Source organism: Chiloscyllium plagiosum, unplaced genomic scaffold (genome assembly GCF_037043375.1).
Source record: "Chiloscyllium plagiosum isolate Xiang-an unplaced genomic scaffold, Cpla_swu_hap1 HiC_scaffold_9, whole genome shotgun sequence".
Taxonomy (NCBI): domain Eukaryota; kingdom Metazoa; phylum Chordata; class Chondrichthyes; order Orectolobiformes; family Hemiscylliidae; genus Chiloscyllium; species Chiloscyllium plagiosum.
Genome location: NW_028270147.1, coordinates 90,575,786 through 90,595,823, shown reverse-complemented (window position 1 = coordinate 90,595,823; position 20,038 = coordinate 90,575,786). Strand labels below are relative to the sequence as shown.

The 20,038-nt window shown below is 41.7% G+C and overlaps 1 protein-coding gene across 11 annotated transcripts in view; it reads left to right on the top strand.

Annotated features, from left to right (window-relative positions):
* Positions 1 to 17,940, top strand: part of rasal2 (RAS protein activator like 2) — a 393,387-nt gene extending 375,447 nt beyond the window's left edge. For 9 of the 11 annotated variants that reach the window (XM_043699987.2, XM_043699988.2, XM_043699991.2 and 6 more), the window contains 4 exons: positions 2,863 to 3,065; positions 4,342 to 4,429; positions 14,565 to 14,595; positions 16,497 to 17,940. In XM_043699987.2, coding sequence (XP_043555922.2) covers positions 2,863 to 3,065; positions 4,342 to 4,429; positions 14,565 to 14,595; positions 16,497 to 16,702 — 528 coding nt within the window. In that variant the 3' untranslated portion in view covers positions 16,703 to 17,940. The remainder of the gene's footprint in view (positions 1 to 2,862; positions 3,066 to 4,341; positions 4,430 to 14,564; positions 14,596 to 16,496) is intronic. The other 2 variants (XM_043699986.2, XM_043699984.2) reach the window with 1 other exon arrangement.
* The last annotated feature ends 2,098 nt before the right edge of the window (positions 17,941 to 20,038 follow it).

Genomic DNA, 20,038 nt, shown 5'->3' with positions numbered 1-20,038 from the left:
CAAGATAGAAGAGACATTTAACATCATCAACAACACCCTCACAGGCATAAGGTTCACCAAGGAGGAAGAAACTGACAACAAACTCGCATTCCTGGATGTCACAGTCGAAAGAAAGGACAATGGAGAACTACAAACCTGCGTATACAGAAAACCGACAAACACTGACCAAATACTCAACTACACCAGCAACCATCCCAACACACACAAACGAAGCTGTATCAGAACACTATTCCAACGAGCCACCACACACTGCAGCACAGACGAACTTCGGAAAACAGAGGAGAACCACCTATACAACGTATTCAAGAAGAACGGATACTCAAAAAATACAGTCCTCAGATTCCTCAAGAAAAAACCACAACAAGCAGACCAAACACAGCCAGAAACCCTAACCACCTTACCATATATCAAAGACGTTGCAGAAATGACAGCCAGACTACTAAGACCCCTCGGAATCCTACTAGCACACAAACCCACCAACACTCTCAAACAAAAACTAACAAACTTAAAAGACCCAGTACAACCCATAGACAAAACCAACGTCATCCACACAATTCCGTGCAAGGACTGCCACAAACACTATGTAGGACAAACAGGAAGAAAGTTAGCCACCAGGATACACGAACACCAGCTAGCCACAAAAAGACAGGACCCTCTCTCCCTCGTAGCACTACAAACGGATGAAAAAAACCACCATTTCAACTGGGACAACACATCTATCCTGGGACAGGCTAAGCAAAGACATGCCAGAGAATTCGTAGAGGCCTGGCACTCCAACCACAACGCCATAAACAAACACACAGATCTAGATATCATCTATCAACCCCTCAGGAAATGACGTCACCACAAACCCCAGGAACCCCATCCAGGACAAACATATAAATAGAAAGCAGGAGACAACAGCTTTGCTTCACTTCACTTAGAGGTCGCCACTGATGATGTTACCTAGCCAGGTAATGAAACGTCTGGATATCAAACCTACAGCTCAGCGAGCAAACCTACACCCTGAATAAGAAAACATTCCAAGGAACAGATTCAACACTTATGACTGACTAAAACAGTTAAAAATGTAGTTCTTACAGAAAAAGTATGTAATTGTACAAAGCAAGTTCAGAAGATTTTTTTTAAAAACAGAAAATGATTTTAACAAAAAGAGAAAAAATAGAGTAAAAGAAAACTAGCCAGAAATACACAGATAGGAAGAGTTTCTATAAATATTTAATGGGAAAGTTAACAACATGAGCGTTGGTCTTATGGAAAGTGAGTCTGGAGAATTAATATTGGCAAATGAAGAGATGATAAATGATTTGAACAAGTATTTTACATCAGTGTTCACTACAGAGGATAGAAGTAATATCCCACAATTAGGAAATGGCAGGAATGGTGGAACTCAGAAAAATTACAATCACTAATTTAATTGTGTCCATAAGTGTGAGCATTTGTAAATTGGATGTTCATAAATCTGCAGCTGCCTGTATTCAAAATATTGTAGTTGGGGACTTGGCTAAATGAAAGGTCATCAGGCAGAGTTAACAAGCTTTTGAGAAAGTGAAATAGTGTTTTACTATTCCTGTATATTGGAGTTCTTTGAGAAAGTAATGTGCTGTGGATATAAGGGGAGCTGGTGGATGTATTTAATCAAATGCCTTCTGAAAATTTAAGTGCCCACATCAGAGGTGCCATGGAAAGTACAAGCTCATGGTGTAGGGGGTAGTACATTGATATGGAGAGAAGATTAGTTGGCTATCAAGGGAAACAGAAAGGAGGAATAAATTGATCTTTTTGTTAGCAAGATATAAACAAGCAATGTTGGCAATTTGTCCTGGGGTAAAGGGACAAGGGGGTATAATTACCAAATTTGATGATGGTGAAAGATAGAAAGTAAGTTGTGAAAATGGCATGAGGAAACTGCAAAAAGTGTAAAAATCTGGCAAATGGAGACGTGGAAAAATGTGAAACAGGGAGAATAGAAAAGAAGCATACTACCTTATTTAAATGATGAGAGATTGCAGAGCTCTGATACAGAAAGATCTCAGTGTCCTCATGCATGAATCACAGAAGTTTCATTTACAGGTACAGGAAGTAATTAGGAAAACTAATTGAATGTATCATTTACTGTGAGGGAATTGAATATAATAGTAGGAAGGATGTGCAAAGTTATAACAGGTATTGGTAAGAGCACATCTGGAGTCCAGTGTAAAGTATTAGTCATCTTAATTAAGGAAGGATGTAAATGCACTGGAAACAGCTCAGAAGTTTGTGAAAGTAATACATGAAAAGATGGATTATCTTATGAGGAAAGGTTGGTTAAGGTAGGTTTGTAACTGCTGGAGCTTAGAAGTGTAAGGAGTGACTTGACTGAAACATCTAAGATCTAGGGGGATTTCACAGGGTAGATGTGGAAGGGATGTTTCCTGTTACGGGAGAATCTAGAACTAGGGGTTACTGGTTAAAAATAAGGGATTGCTAATTTAAAATGGAGATGAGGCAAAAAAATGTCTGCGTGTTGGAGAGTCTTTGGAACGGTCTTCCCCAAAAGGTAGTGGGGGCAAGTTCTTTGGATATTTTTAAGGCAGTGGTGGATAGATTCTTGATCAGCAAGGAATTGAAAGGTTATCAGAAGTAGACAAGAATGTGGCTGTGTAGTTACAATTAGATCAGCATTATCTTACAAAATGGTCGAGCAGGCTTGAGAGGCTGAATGACTTACTCCTGCTCCTTGCTTATATGTGAAATAATTATATTACCCCTAGATTGATGTCATTCCAAACTGGTATTTGAATTGTTCCTTTGAGAAATGGTATAAAAAGCTGCATCTTTGGTGCCTTGTGTTGACATGATTCTCACTGGTTTCCCTGACAGTATGAGCAAGAGATTGCAAAGTTAAAGGATCGATTGAAGGTGTCAAGTCGTAGACTGGAAGAATATGAGCGCCGCCTGCTTGCCCAGGAGCAGCAGATGCAGAAGCTCCTGCTTGAATACAAGTCCAGGCTGGAAGATAGTGAGGAGAGGCTTAGGAGGCAGCAGGAGGAGAAGGATAGCCAGATGAAAACGATCATCAGCAGGTAAGCAATACTGTAAATTGTCAGAGAAGCAAGTTCTCATCCAATTCAGTAAAAATTCAGATTTCAAAAAAACAATTTGCTAGGTCCTGTGCAATAAATCTAGTATATCTACATATCAAGCCAAAATTCAGTCTTGTATAGTGACTTGAGGCACACAACACTGTTGTCCAGTTCATTGAATGAATAATATCCCAACAGTATAGAAACAGGCCATTCGGCCCAACAAATCAACACTGATGCTCTGAAGACCATCCCACCCAAACTCATCCCAATACCTTATCCCTGTAACCCAGTATTTCCCATGGCTAACACATCTATCCTATACGTCCCTGAGCACTATGAGTAATTTAGCATGGCCAATCCACCTAACTTGCATATCTTTGGATTGTGCGAGGGAACCTGGTGGAAACCCATGCAGACAGTGGGCAAACATGCAAACTCCACACAGACAGTCACCCAAGGGTGGAATTGAATCTGTGTCCCTGGTGCTGTGAGGCAGCAGTGCTAACACTGAGCCACTGTGCTGCCCTGTTCAAATACAAGCAGAGCTGCAATGATAGAATCTGTGATAAACTGAACTCAATTCCTCAGAAACTAGTTATTACTGATCAGCTTATGTCTGTATTTCTGACTGGATAGCCACCCTTTCAAGAGATACAACCCTTATCCTCACTTACTCTGAACTGGTAATTTACTGGGACAGCTCATTGATTTGATATGTTGCAATGACTCTATGCTAACCCTCTGTGGAGCAGTCCAGTCAGTCCCAATATATCCTACGTAAGTTAATTTTCTTTAAGTGCTCGTCCAATTTCCTTCTGAAATATTCAATCATCTCCATCATCATTGGCAAAGAGTTCAAGGTCATTACCACTAACTGTGTGAAGAAAGGTTCTCTCTTACATTATTCCTGTGCCTTTCACCCAGGGGCTACCTCTGCAGAGATAGGTTCAGTTGATCTTATATATCAAACTCTAGGGATAAGCTGTGCTGTCTGTGGAGGACAAGAGACTTAACTGCACAGGGGAAGAAGAATTGGAACAAACAATTCACCTGGACACACCTCCATTAGTGAGTTTAAATCAGCTTTATTGGAATCTGATGGAACGGTGTTCAGCTTCTGGCTGACGTTTTTGGAGCATCTTAAAATTGAAAGGGATACCGTTGTCACCACTAGTGATATATATCCTGGTGTAAATGGTAGTACTTCCTTTGTAGTGCAGCTTGCTGCTAGGATTTGGTCATCACACTTTACACCTTTTTTTATTATTTACAGATTGATGGCAGTGGAAGAAGAGCTGAAGAAAGACCACTCAGAAATGCAGGCAGTGATTGATGCAAAACAGAAGATTATTGAGGCCCAGGTGAGTGTCAGTGCTTGGCTTGCTGATTTGTTTAGGAGAAAGTGAGGACTGCAGATGCTTAAGATCAGAGTCGAGAGTGTGGTGCTGGAAAAGCACAGCAGGTCAGGCAGCATCCGAGGAGCAGGAGAATCGACGGTTCGGGCATAAGGCCTTCATCAGGAATGAGACTTGTGGGCCGGGGGTGCTGAGAGATAAATGGGAGGGGGGTGGGGCTAGAATGAAGGTAGCTGAGAATGTGATAGGTAGAGGTGGGGGTGAAGGTGATTGGTCAGAGAGGAGGGTGCAGTGGATAGACAGGAAAGATGATGGACAGGTCAAGAGGATGGTGCCGAGTTGGAGACTTGGGACTGATAAGTGGGGGAGGGAAAAGAAGAAAACTGGTGAAATCCACATTAATCCTGTGTGAATGCAGGGTCCCAAGGCAGAAGATGAGGTGTTCTTCCTCCAGGCGTCGGGTGGTTAGGTTATGGCGATGGAGGAGGCCCAGGACCTACATGTCCTTGGCGGGGTGGGAGGGGGGAGTTAAAGTTTTCAGCCACGGGGTGGTGGAGTTGGTTGGTGCGGGTGTCCCAAAGATGTGATTTGAAACGATCCACAAGTTGGCATCCTGTCTCCCTGATGTAGAGGAGATCATATCGGGTGCAACGGATACAATAGATGACATTTGTAGAGGTACACATAAATTTCTCTCAGATGTGGAAGGATCCTTTGAGGCCTCGGATGGAGGTGAGGGGGGAGGCTTTGGCCCAGGTTTAGCACTTTGTGTGGTGGCACGGGAAGGTGCCGGGAGTAGGGTGAGGGCTGGTGGGGCGTGGATCTGACAAGGGAGTCATGGACGGAATGGACTCTCCAAAATGCTGATAGGAGTGGGAAGGGAAATATATCTCCAGTGGTGGGGTCTGTTTGTTGGTGGCAGAGATGGCGGAGGATGGTGCTATGTACGGAGGTTGGTGGGGTAGAAGGTAAGGACTGGGGTGGGTTTCTGTCTTTGTTGAGTTGGGAGGGGTGGGGGTTCATGGCAGAGGTGTGGGAAGTGGAGGAAATGCACTGGAGGGTATCGTTGACCACATGGGAGAGAAAATTGTGGTCTTTGAAGAAGAAGGCCATCTGCGATTTTCTATGGAGGAATTAGTCATCCTGGGAACAGATGCGGCAGAGGTGGAGGAATTGGGATTAAGGGATTGCTTTTTTACAGGAGGTAGAGTGGGAGAAAGTGTACTCCAGATAGCTGTGTGAGTCTGTGGGTTTGTAGTAGATGTCCGCGGTTAGTTGGTTGATGGAGAGGTCCAGGAAGGAGAGGGAAGTGTCCGAGATGGTCCAGGTGAATTTGAGGTCAGGGTGAAAGGTGTTAGTGAAGTTGGTGAACTGTTCAACCTCCTTATGGGAGCACAAGTTAGCACTGATACAGTCATCGATGTAGCAGAGGAAAAGGTGGGGGATGGTGCCGATGTAACCGCGGAAGATGTTCCATGTAGCCAACAAAGACACAGTCATAGCTGCGACCTGTGCAGGTTGCCTATGGCTACCTCTTTGGTTTGGTGGAAGTGGGAGGAATTGAAGGAGAAGTTGTTAAGAGTAAGGACCAGTTCAGCCAGGCATATGAGGGTGTCCATGGAAGGGTACTGGTTGGAATGGCATGAGAGGAAGAAACGGAGGGCTTGGAGGCCTTTGTTGTGGTGGATATATGTGTACAGGGACTGGAAATAAGGCCTAGGGGGCTGAGGAAACGAAAGTCTTGGAGGAGGTGAAGGGTGTGGGTGATGTCCCGAACGTAGGTGCGGAGTTCCTGGATTAAAGGGGGCAGGATAGTATCAAGAGATGAGTTCAGTGGGACAGGAGCAGGCTGAGAGAATGGGTCGACTAGGGTAGTCAGGTTTGTGAATCTTCGGTAGAGGTAGAATCGGGCAATGAGGGATTCGCGGACGATGAGGTTGGAGGCTGTGAATGGAAGACCCCCTGTGGTGATGAGATTGTGGATGGTCTGGGAGATGATGGTTTGGTAATGGAAGTTGAGGTCGTGGTTGAGGGAGCAGTAGGAGGAAGTGTCTGTAAGGTGGTGCCTGGCTTCAGGTTGTAGAGGTCGGTGTGTCAAACTACCATAGCGCCCCCCTTGTCTGCTGATTTGATGGTGATGTTGGGATTGGAGCAGAGGAAATGGAGCGCTGCGTATTACAAGGGTGGGAGGTTGGAGTGGGTGAGGGGGATGAATAGGTTGAGGTAGTCTGTGTCACGGCGGCAGTTAGAAATGAAGAGGTCAAGGGCGATAATAGGTCGGGAAGTATGTCCAGGTGGATGGGTACATTGGAGGTGAGAGAAGGGGTCCTTGGTGAGTGGGTGGGAGTCTTGAATGAAAACATGCACTCAGAGGCAGAGGCGGCAGAAGAAATGTTCATTATTGCAACACGTGTTGATCTTATTAATCCGGGAGCATAGAGAGACGAGGGTGAAGCCTTTGAGGACTGAACGTTCATCTTCAGTGAGGGGGAGGTCCGGGATAATAGTAAAAACATGGCAGGGGTGGGAGCTAGGATCTGGGGTGAGGTGGAGCTCGGTGTGGGGGTGGAGACAGCCACTTGAGTGGATGTGGTTACGGGGTCTGGAATGACTTCACCAATGGAGTAACACCACCAAGTTTTGAGAAGAATTGTAGCTCAGGTTGAGGTTCTGGATGTAGGTTTGCACACTGAGCTGGTAGATTAGTGTTCAGATGTTTCGTCGTCATACTAGGTAAATCTTCAGTGAGCCTCCGGACAAAGCATTGCTGATGATTCCTGCTTTCTGTTTATACATTTGGGTTTCTTTGGGTTGGTGATGTCATTTTCTATGGTGATGTCATTTCCTGTTCTGTTCCTCAGGGGGTGGTAAATTGGGTCCAAGTCAATGTGTTTATTGATAGAGTTCCAGTTGGAATTCCATGCTTCTACGAATTCTCGTGTGTGTCTCTGTTTGGCTTGTCCTAGGATGGATTTGTTGTCCTAGTCGAAGTGGTGTCCTTTCTCCTCTCTATGTAAGGATATTAGTGAGAGACGGTCATGTCGTTTTGTGGCTAGTTGATGTTCATGTATCCTGGTGGCTAGTTTTCTGCCTGTTTGTCCAATGTAAGTGTTTGTTACAGTTCTTGCACGGTATTTTGTAAATGACATTAGTTTTGTTCAAGTCTCTGCTAAGGAACCTGATATTGGAGATCCCATGGGTGTTCCGTTGGTTTGACACATACACCAAACACCACCAACTTCATCAGCAAGGACCGTATCATCAAGTTAGTGGACCTATGCCTTACCGCCCACTTCACCTTCATCTTCAACAACAAAACCTATGGAACACACATGGAATGTCCGATTTCAAGGGTTCTTAGCAGAGATAGTAATGCAGAGACTCAAACAAATAGCTCTGCCAACCATCCAACCCAAACTTTGGGTCCACTATATGGGTGACACCTTTGTCATCACAAAACGAAACAAATTAGAGGAAATCTTCAAGATCATCAATCATACCCTTACTGGCATAAAATTCACTGAAGAGGAGGAAAGCAACAACAAACTGCCATTCCTAGATGTCACAGTAGAGCGAACAACCAGTGGGGAACTTCAAACCAGCATCGACAGGAAAACAACCCATACAGACCAAATATTGAACTACAGAAGCAATCATCCCAACACCCACAAATGAAGCTGCATCAGAACATTATTCCAGCGAGCCACCACACACTGCAGCACAGAGGAACTGATTTCAAAAAGAACGGTTACCCAGTGAACACAGTCTGCAGATTTCTCCGCAACAAACCCAAACAAGCAGACAAAACACATCCAGAAACCCTAGCCACTCTCCCCTACGTCAAAGACACCTTGGAAATGACTGTGAGATGACTCAGACCCCTTGGCATCATGGTAGCCCACAAACCCACCAAGACAGTAAAACAGCTGTTAATGAACTTGAAAGACCTTAAACAGACAACAAACAAAACTCATGTCATTTACAAAATACCGTGCAAGGACTGGAATAAACACTACATTGGACAAACAGGCAGAAAACTAGCCACCAGGATACATGAACATCAACTAGCCACAAAACGACATGACCTTCTCTCACTAGCATCCTTCCATACAAATGAGGAAGGACACCACTTCGTCTGGGACAACACATCCATCCTAGGACAAGCCAAACAGAAACATGCACGAGAATTCTGCGAAACATAGCATTCCAACCGGAACTCTACAACAAACACATTAACTTGGACCTGATTTACCACCCCCTGAGAAACAGAACAGGAAATAACATCACTACAGGAAATGACATCACCAACCCAAAGAAACCCAAACATATAAATAGAAAGCAGGAATCATCAGCAGTGCTTTGCTCAGATGCTAACTGAAGATGTTACCTAGTGTGGAGACGAAACGTCTGAACATGAATCTTCCAGCTCAGCAAGCAAACCTACATCTGGAAGTGACACTCACCATGGGGGCGGAAGTGGGGCCTACGGTGGTACCGTTGGGGGACAGACGTGATGTAACGCGTGACGTCAGCGACGTCAATAGCTGGGTTCTGGTAAGTGGCGTCACTGGTGGCGGATGTGACTTCGACAATGGAGTCATCCGTGTTCTGGTGAGTGACGTCTCTGGAGGTGGAAGTGACATGCAGAGTAGGTATTGTGTTGGTGCTGGCGGAGGTGGATCCTGCAGAGGCGGCCGTCTTTCCGGCGATCGCGGAGGTGATATCCATCGCATCATCCTCTGCCACCTACAAACAGACCCCACCACTAGGGATATATTTCCCTTCCCACCCCTTTTCTGCGTTTCGGAGATACCTGTCCCTCAGCGACTCCTTTGCCAGATCCACACCGCCCACCAGCCCTCGCCTCACTCTCATCACCTTCCCCTGCCACCACAGGAAGTTCAAAACCTGCATCCGTACCTTCCCCCCTCACTTCCATCCAAGGCCTCAAAGGATCCTTCCACATCTGACAGAAATTTACATGTACCTCCACAAATGTCATCTATTGTATCCATTGCACTCGATGTAGTCTCCTCTACATCAGGGAGACAGGATGCCAACTTGCCCTGTGGCTGAACGCTTCAACTCCCACCCCATCAAGGACATGCAGGTCCTGGGCCTCCTCCATCACCAAACTCTTACCTCCCAATGCCTCGAGGAAGAAGGCCTCACCTTCCGCCTTTGAATCCTGCAACTACATAGGATTAATGTAGATTTCACCAGTTTCCTCATTTCCCCTCCCCCTACCTTATCCTAGTCCCAAGCCTCCAACTCAGCACTGCCCTTTTGACCTGTCCATCGTCTTTCCCATCTATCTGCTCCATCCTCCTGTCTGACTTATCACCTTCTCCCCCGTCTTAATCTACCTATTGCATTATCAGTTACCTTGCCCCCCAGCCCTCTCTCTCTTCCACCCCCCCACCACTTATCTCACAGCCCCATTTGTCCCACAAGCCTCTTTCCTGATCAAGGTCTTATGCCCGAAATGTCGATTCTCCTGCTGCTCAGATGCTGCCTGACCTGCTGTGCTTTTCTAGCACCACACTCTCGATTGCTGTTTTGTTTGTGAAGATTTCAACACCCTTTATCGCATTTGGTTGGATGATCAGATAAAAAGCAAAGCTTTTATAAATATTGATTTAAAGGTGGCCTGTGCAAGATTTTCAACAAACTTTTTATGCAGTTGTTGAGAGTAGAGAGAAACTATTGCACATTTAAACAATTACTTTCAAAAACTAATGATTAATAAATAAAAAGGCTACCTTCTGAGAATTAATAGTTTGGCAACAGAACTGATTGCTCCCAATAGGATGGCAGCAGTTCAAGAAGGTAGCTCATCAACCACCTCCTCCAGGGCAATTAGTGATGAACAATAAATTCTGGCCTAGGTAGCGATGCTCAGTTGCTATGCATTATGACTGAAGTTGGAGCATGCAATATTTGCTTTTCTAGCCATTCCTCCAATGGTCACAACAAATTTAATTTAACCAGATTGGTGATATGGTCAATTATATACATCTCAGGTTTAACTAGATTCACTGTAAAGAACATGTGACACAGGTTTCTTTTGTCAACAACAAATAATTTGTTTATTACCAAAACAAACCTACACGTGCAAAAATCCAAATATTATTGGCCAACAGGTTGGACCACGCAAATATATATATGCATATATAAACTCACCTAAAATGCTAATGCATACATGATGAAAAACAAAGAAAATTACAAAGATCTACGCGTAATTTTGAAGTACTTCGACCAAATAATGGTTGTTATCTTCAAAATACTCATTATAAAATTTTGTCAAATTGTCCAAAACAGTTTCTTATTCTGTACTCAAGCTGCTGGCACTGGGTGTCTTCCTGGAACAGTTGTAGTTGGTTAAATTTAATCTGCTTCAAATGATTGGGTGGATTCAAGAAAATACTCTCCAGGAACTGTCCCGTATTGGTACAGGTGGCTTTTGATTGGTTTCAGATTGCACACAATTCTGAGAAGATTTGAAAAGAGAGAAAAAGGAAGCAACAGGGCATTGCCTCTTAGTCAAGTCTCAAGTTTCTATCTGACTCAGTTCAAAGATATCATAGTCTTATGCTAACCAAACTTTGAGCCATGTGACCACTCTCTGAAAGTTCTCCAGATTATACAACAATCTGAGCTCAAGTGCTTCTTGCAGGTACAATATATTGTGGTTGTACACCGTATCTTTTCCTCAACAAATTGCTGTTTGTTTAAAGATTCAAGATGTATTGATACAGGGCCATATAATCTTCTTAGAATAGTATTTAGGTCAAGTCCCTTCATGAAAGAATTTTAAGCACGTATCAGTAGATATCATAATCAGCCTTGCCTAGTTATCATGTTTGCCAAGAATGTATAGTCTGTTGAATAGAATGGTCATTTCAGTAAGCCATTCGACTTTGGGAAGATACTTTTGAGGAAGAGGGGAATTTGATTTTGATGGGTAACTATCTCCCAATTTCTTGCAGGAATGAAAAAAACAGTCTTAAAGAGGAAGCATATAATCATGAACCAAACCTAAACTGCATTTAGATAGTTAGTTGAATGTGTTAAAATGTCCCAAGCTACAGCACAGGAAAGTTATCAAACAAAATATGGCCAAAACCATTTAAGGAAATGTGAGAGTACATGCAAATCTTTAAAGACTGTTTCAAGAAGAGGGAGGTTTAAGGAGGGAATTACAGAACCTAGGGCTGCACCGACTGGAGGGAAAAAAGCTGCCAATGTAGAGTGGGTAAAATCGAGTGTGCGTAAGAGGTGAGAATTGGAGGATTCCAGAAATCTGAGCAGGTTGTCAGTGATTCCGGAGTTTGAGATACTAGGCCTTTAGGGGATTTGTAAATAAGGATTTGAATTTGAACATTAAGATGATGCCCAACTAGGAACCAATGGTCAGCAGGCAATAGAATGATACATGTATAGGACTTGGAGCATGTCAGCATACTGGCAACAGAATTTTGGACAAGTTTAAGTTTAAAAACATGGAAGATGAGAGGCCAACATGGAGAGCTTTGGAATATTTAAGTCTCGAGATAATTACAGAATAGATGACAGTTTTAGCAGCAGTTTAGCCCAGACTGGGCAGAGTTTAGCATTGTTATGGAGGTGGAAGTAGGCAGTCTTCCACTCTTCATAACATTTGCACAGCATAGTTTTGAATGAACTTATCATAACTTGAACCAAGTCTCAAATCACCTGTCACTTCAGTGCAGTGGATGTCAGTTGTGTTCATATCTTGATTTTGAACCTCAGGTCCTTTATTATCTTCTCCCTCCATGGCCTTGCCCTTTATTACCTTTATGGGATTGCTGTGCTCTTCCAATTCTGTCTCTTTTAAATCTCCAATTTTAATTACTTCATCACTGGCAGCTGTGCCTTCAACTGCTGTGACCCTGAGATCTGGAACTCCTTGTCAAACCTTTCTGCTACTTTACCTGCTTTCTTCCTTAGGTTTAGGTTTTAAGATACATCCTATCATCTATCCTAGTATTTCCTTATGTGGCTCGACACGAGGTTGTGTTTGACCAGACTTATATGAAGAATCTTGTAGTGTTTTACAGTGTTAATGGTGCAATACAAATGTACATTGTTGTTGGATTTAAGACACATGTATGCTTTTAAATATTGTTTTCCACTCAAGTGGAAAATGCTGGGGGAATATTTAAACTTATTCAAATCAATTTTCTTTCCCTCTTCCTCTGACCCATGCAAAGGCATTGACCCATAAAGCTCAATTTGGGATCACAATGACGACCAACAGGAGATGGTTGGGACTCCAACAGCTGTCAAGGCGAGGCATGGAGTTATCTCAGGAACAAAGTGGATAGTCCAAAAACCTTCCCAGTCCTTACCCAAGGGCAATAAATAATTTGCATCTAGCACAATTTTATTGTAATAGAACAATTCCAGTGAGCTTAGCTTATTAAATTGACATGTTACACATGCATTGCTAAAATCTTAGCATTTAACCACACCGTGCATTGAATTGTGGGGGAAGGACCTCCACAATTTTAAATAAATCACTGCAAAATCAAAGTATAAATGCTTGCATTAAAAAGGAAACTGCATGAAAATCTTAAACATTAAAACATCTTAAGCATTCAAAAATGTGCAGGCTTGTTGGATTGGCCATGCTAAATTGCGCATAGTGTCCAGGGATGTGTAGGTTAGGTGGATTAGCTATGGGACATGCTGGGTTACAAGGATAGAGTAGCGGTTGAGTATGGGTGGGATGCTCTTTGGAGGATAGGTGTGGATTCAATGGGCTGAATGGCCTGCTTCCATACTGTAGGGATATATTTGAACATTTCGGAAATATGGACCAAACGATCCATTCAGCTTTTCACGCAGACGTGGTGCAACTGTTGTATCCCATGTTGGAAAGTGAGAACAGTCCGGTCTAATTTAGGTAATAATTCAGATTTCTCTCCATTCCTGTAAATGCCTGCAGCAGTTGGTGTCAAATCCCATAACTAACTTTGCACCCAGTCTATTCCTGCTGTACATTGAAACAGTACTGAGTACATAATAAGCACTCTCCAGAGCTTTAATCCACCTCAGGGAGATGAGGGAAGAAAGTAAACTAACGTACAGCTCATGAATCCCTCTTAAATATTAATGTTAATCAGTTGCAGTCTATGGAAAGGATTTTAGTCCAGGCTTAGTGCACATTTTAGATTCCATATTTCAGTTCATTTTAAATGTTAAAAAAAATTGTTTTGTTGTTTTATGTCACAAAGTTTTGCATTTTATAAATGCATCACCTCTTGATTGACCATCCAGTGTTATTTTAATATTTTATGTTCATTTTCATCTTTAGTTGGTGTTCTAGAGACTTGGTCTTCATTTTCCAATTGATTTATCTCTGTTAACATTTTAAGAATGCTCTTAGTTCCTCATTGTTGTGATAAGAACAAAAATCTCCACCCCAAAAACATTAAACCACAATGGGATTCCCTAAAAGATAGATAGGGAAATGCAAAATTGCCGTCAACAGCTAACTATGGTGATGAGACATGGGGAATGAGAAGAAAAATATTTAGTCATTGTCACAGCTGGTCATTGGCAATTTATGAATAATTGGTCTTACAAGCTTATTTCTTTCTGAAGCTTCCTTATCATCCTTTATAAAATTATCTTGTGTACACTTTCCTGGATTATTTCTCTTGTTCTCTTAACTCTCTCTATCTCCGTCTCTATAATTTTGTTCCTATCCCATTTCCTGTTCCCTCTGATTTAATTTTTGATTTATTTCCTGTCCTCTTCTCACCTTTTTTTTCTCCCCATCTCCAATAATCCTCCTTTCTCTCAGTGGTCCAGAGTAGAACTGGCATAGCTATTTAGGTGAGCTAAAGATTTAAATCCTGGGCCCTATGACTGGAAGTAAGGGTCACACAGGCACCATGTATATATTTCCACAGCCATCCTAGTTTGGAATGTATGATAACTATAATTACACTACCTTTGGCTACTATTTCTTTGGTAGCCACTGATGAAATATAATGTTAAGATATGTTTTATTCCCTTAATTTTGTATTTGTCACAAAAGCAACATGTCTCTACAAAAAAGTAGCAAGGTTGCCGAATATTGCCCGTGACATGTTCACTGTATTGATTACAGGTCAATTTTGAGGATGGGATGAGCACAACAGGCAAGTAAGATTCCGTTTCCTAGCAAAGCAGTTCATAGAAATGAGAAAAGCCCCTGGTCCCTTCCTGCTGTCTCCAGCTAGCATTGTGCGGGCTTGTTGTTGCACGTTATGAATGTGTAATTTTTTTTTGTTTGCCCCCACTGCAAACATCAACATCACTTTTTAAAAAATAAGCATAACATTGAAACCAAGGTGTCAAAATAAGAACACTGCATAATAGCTAGTTGATAAATGAGCACCAAGCATTGCTGCACTGTGTAAAGTGATATTACTGAAATCTTTAGGGCTGTGCTAAACCCACAAAAGTTTGAAAAAAAATGCACAACTTTGTAAATTTTCCTGTCTATTTCCACTTTCCCTGTCTATCTTCAGAAAGCAGTGGCTCAATTTGCAGTGACATTCCCTGGGTGCTGGCAACATCTCCACCTGTGTGACTAATGGCCACATTGTGGAGTTCATTGAGGGCAACGTCAAATTTAGTTTTGGGAGAATATGATAGCCAAGCTGACTGACATGTAATTAAGCACTTTCAAGTAGTAGTGCCTTTTACTCGCAATGAGGAACGGTGACTATGAGGGAGAAAAGGTAATATGCCCACAGAGCATTAAATCCAGGACCATTCTGACCAACAGAGCTATGCATTTATTCAGTGTATATATTAGGGAGTCTCGTTAATTTCATAGGAAAATTTTAAACTCTATCTGGATTTAGCAGAGCTTCAAATTTGTTTAATTTCCTCTGAATGAAATTAGTAGTACAAAAATCTATAATAACTCAAACATTCCATTACTCTTGCAAAGACTTGTCACTGAAACCTCTGGGTTCAATCCCCAAGTTTTTATTAAGTCAACTGTTTTCAGCCAGGGTTAGCAGCAAAAGCGCACCAAGTTCCGTCTCAGAAATTAGAGTTTGGAATGGTAAGATCAGACACAGTTCCAGATCCTAATAGCTGTTCAGTGTCACCTACTGGTTTTAGTTAATTGTGATTTCCCTTCAGTCAGATAACTTGCCAACTCTGTCTATGCCATGGGGATGAGTATAGAAAATTCAAGTTAAACTAAAAGTTAATTTTCTGCCAAATAGATTTTAATCAGGAACTGAATTGCTTTTTAAAAGCTGCCCTTTTCAAACTAATTCATCTGTATGATATCTCTGTAGTGATGTCTGATTCAACAAAAACAGCTGAACTTTTCTCATCTAATAAGAGAGTGCTGAACACATTGTGCAAAGGAATTTTGAACCAATAGTATTTTATTATGTATAGAGGGGTCCTTTCTACTTATGGGAAAGGGAACCTGCTTTGGTCATTGTTTGATTCTTCTCACTGCCCGTTATTTTATTCTAAAATAGCCATCATATTTTTGCCTTGACCCCCATATCAGTCATATGCTGGTAAACCTGTGAACATTATCTCTCAAATCCAATTTCTCTCAATATGCAAATAAAAGTGTTAATTTAGCCACATGAATCGCAAGGATAAGAAATCTTTCTTTATATTTGCTATCTTTGGAAGTTTTGCAAAGATTATAATAACAAGGCATATTCTAAAGGCAGATTATTTGACTTGGATTTATATATGGGTTTCTCCAGGAGTCTGCTGTGCTTCTGCTTGTACAAATGAAACTTGACTGCAAAAATAACTGTTGCACTATTGGGATAGAGTTGGGCCAGAGATCTTCAAAGGCCTTTATTAGACTCCAGCTTGGCCGCTTCCCCCTGCCCACCCACCCCATTCCCCCCACATTTCTCAGTATGTTGTGTCCTTGCCCTGCTGATAATCTAAGACAATGGTTTACCTATTTGTTACATTTTTATATTATTAAAATCTATTTGTACAAAGTGTTGTCATGAGGAATTCAACCCTATCACTCAGCATCCCACTTGCTTTGCTTTTCTCTCAGGAGAAACGAATCACCTCCCTGGACTCTGCCAACTCTCGGCTGATGAATGCTCTAACGCAGGTCAAGGAACGTTACAGCATGCAAGCTCGGAATGGGATCTCTCCCACCAATCCCACCAAACTGTCAATAACGGAGAACGGGGAGTTCAAGAACAGCAGCTGTTGAGTGGGAGTCTGAATGTTTCTGACCAGATGCACATGGACTGAATTTTCTGAATTCACTCCTGAGGAGTTGTTTACAGGTGCTGCTAGGACCTTTTTCATGCTTCAGATCATGAGAGATTATTCACAGGACAATGCCTAATATCATCATTGTACACTCTGCAAAAGTCTTACTCCACTGTGGAGAACTGTTGGAAATCTGTACAGAAATGAGCTGTAAGATTATATTGGGGTAAATAATTACTTGTAGAATTTAAAGTAACTTTTTTTTAATTATATCTGTTAGAATTCCTGCTTTGAAAATTGTTGCAAAAGAAAGAGTAGAAAATGGAACATTTATTTTACAAGAAGTGGAATTTTCATGTGTTGTGTAATTTAGAACTTAAATTCTCTGACTAGAGGGTGTACATATTTAACTGAGAAGCACACAGAAAGGAGGTGGTCTGTATAAATAGTAGGAGTATCTAAAGAGACTGGGATTTGGATTGTGGTATTACAGGTTGGCTACTTACAAGATAAAACATCTCGTATTGAGTGGGTTCCCAGCCAAATATATTTTACAGATGGTTTTATGTGGCTGAGGAATTTGACATGAACAAAAGGAAACTGTAAATCACAACATCTTAGAAGTAATTGTTTTCAATTCACAATTTTATCAAGTTGAAAAATATTCATCAATATGATCATTGAAGAAATCTCTTAAAAAACTTTATTTTACTGAACTGTAGCTTACTATACATAGTAAGAAACTGCCGTGAGTGACTGTGTGTGTGTGTGTGTGTGTGAGAGGGAAAGACAAACAGAGTGAGTGAGACAACAAGACAGATGGCTAATTTCTGTGGTTGTACAAAATGTGGTTTCCTGGAAAAAGCAACTGAATGTAGGGAAATGATGATGCTGCCATACTAGACAAAGGGAACAGTAGTAATGCTGAGAATGAACTTAAAGCACGCTTTTCTTTCATAACCCTATTCATTTTTTGCATGTATCTCAACTGTGTTAACTCAAAGCATCTTATAACTTTATTAGAATAACATGTTGCCAAATTCTGACCGGCCTAACCAGTTTGAATGTCTCCTGGAGCTGCTTTGTAGGAATGTTAAAACTGAAATGTGCACCTGTCTTCCCTGCAACTGTATTCAGATTTCTAGCAGTTGCTGCTGTTGCTTTTGTTTATTGAAGGTGTGAAGATTGAAGATGGATTTAATCCAAAACCATTCACTCACTTTTAATGAGAACTGTTAGAACAGAACAAAGAGAATAAAATATTGTGCAAAAACATACTTGAAGATTTGTTTATTTTTCTTTATAATCTGTGTCTCTATCATGTGAATTTGGGGATCTGAACACTGCAAACTGAATGTGATCAGAAATGTAATTCTGTTCTTCTGATTACATGGCCAATGATTGTACTATACATCTAACTGACTAGTTCCCCACATCATCTCAGCCAAGCATCTGTACACCCTGAAATGTTTCCAGAAATCCAAATTGTCAATCTTAGACGAAGTCATTCTGTCATAATGTTAATGCTGGAATGTTACATCTTCTCTGACAGAGTTTTGGAAGTCCCTGGGAATTCCTTCAGGATTGACTTTGATTTGGATCTTTTAGTACATCCTAGGACATGGTCATTTTGTTAAAATTTTATCTTGCTCTCAACTCCTTGCCTGTATCTTACTCTGATTGCAAGACCAGATCTATTTTATGGTGTCTCTGACAGATCTGGATTGGGGTCTCCGCTTTTCTTGAATGGTACTGACTTAGATTGCAGAATAGAGGGCCATTATAGCCAAGCTGGTAATGAGACTCTGTGACACAGTTAATATAGATGGGAGCAAAGAGCTGCAAAAGGACATTGATATATTGAGTAAATGAGTAAAAATTGTGACATTAAATTCAATACTGAATTTAGCATCTAAAAGGGGTTGATCAGAAGTGAGAAATTGTCTAATGTGCAAGAACAGGTCTTAGGATCTTAGTTAGTCAATTAAGTATAAAATAATTTAGCAGGTTAATAAAAATGGGATTTTAGTTCAAGGGTTAGAACACAACAGTATACAACATTGTTAAGAGTTGGACTCTACTGAGTGATTGCTGCACCAGTTCACTAAATTGTTATCACCAGGATGGAACAGTGCAGCTAGAGAACACAAACTTTGGGGATTTTGATAACAACTGAGTGCAGATCTCTTGATTTGCTCAGATTAAAACAACCAGGATTTGAGAACTGAGTCTCAAATGAGGCTCTCAGGAGGTTACAGAAAAGGTTCACTGAATTGATACCAAGTATAAAGGATTACGTGAGAAGGAAATGTTGTATAGAATGCACTTGTATTCATTTGCATACAGAAGATTATAGGATGATGTAATTGAGGTGAGCAAAGGAGCAACAGACATGGCTTGGAATGAGTAACAAGTACTCAGGAATTTCATAACGGTGGGATATCTCTCAAGTTTTTCTCAATGCAATTTACATGAATAGTCAGCTTCTAATTTAGAATGTTAAAACTGCAAGTTAAGAAACCTAGTTTGAGAAACTGCCTAGCAATGGCATTTATCCATCATGTAAACTGAAAGTGATTGCCTGAATAGGTGCTATATTAATGTAATAGAATGCCGACAAAGCAGTCCCAACTTGGAGGTGACCTATCAACTTCTCCAAAGATTCTGTGACTATACAGAATGAGACAAAGTCTGAAAGCAACAAGTAATAAGTGTCAGGTTGGAACTACAGTGCAGAGCAGGAAACAGGTGCTCCATTTTAAACCTTATTACAGCCATCATTACTTGGTGAATTTAGACAGATATGTCAGGGATTGTGGTGTGCTGTGACTGCATTATGTGGGACTCTGTGGAATGTATTGCAGTCCTGGACAACCATACATACCTGTGCGAAATGTCTACAAGCTTAAATAAACCTGGCTCCGAATTGCTGAGCTGGAATCTGAGTTGTGGCGTTGCAGTGTGACGGGAAGGTCACCTGGGAATGTTTATGGCTCCCCACTGCCTTCCCTCCCGTATCCCTGGCCCCTTCACAACTGCAAATTCATTGGTGGGAAACAGTTAAATGCTCCTCAAATAATAGGTAGGCAAGCAGGAGGCTGGAAGAGCACAGTAAGTCAAGCAGCATCAGGAGGTGAAGAAGTCAATGTTTCGGGTGTAACCCGTCTTCAGGACTGGGGGTGGGTGTAAGGGGAGCTGCAGATAAAGGGGGGTGTGGTTGGGGAGGGTTTTGGGTGGGAAGAAGGACTGAGTGGTGAGTAAGTGATAGGACAACACAGGTAGAGGATACGACTTGGTTGGTCAATGGGAGGAATGAATCTGGTTTGTAGCTGGAAAGGTCGGTCAGAAGAATGGAAGAGAGGAATTGTGAGGGGC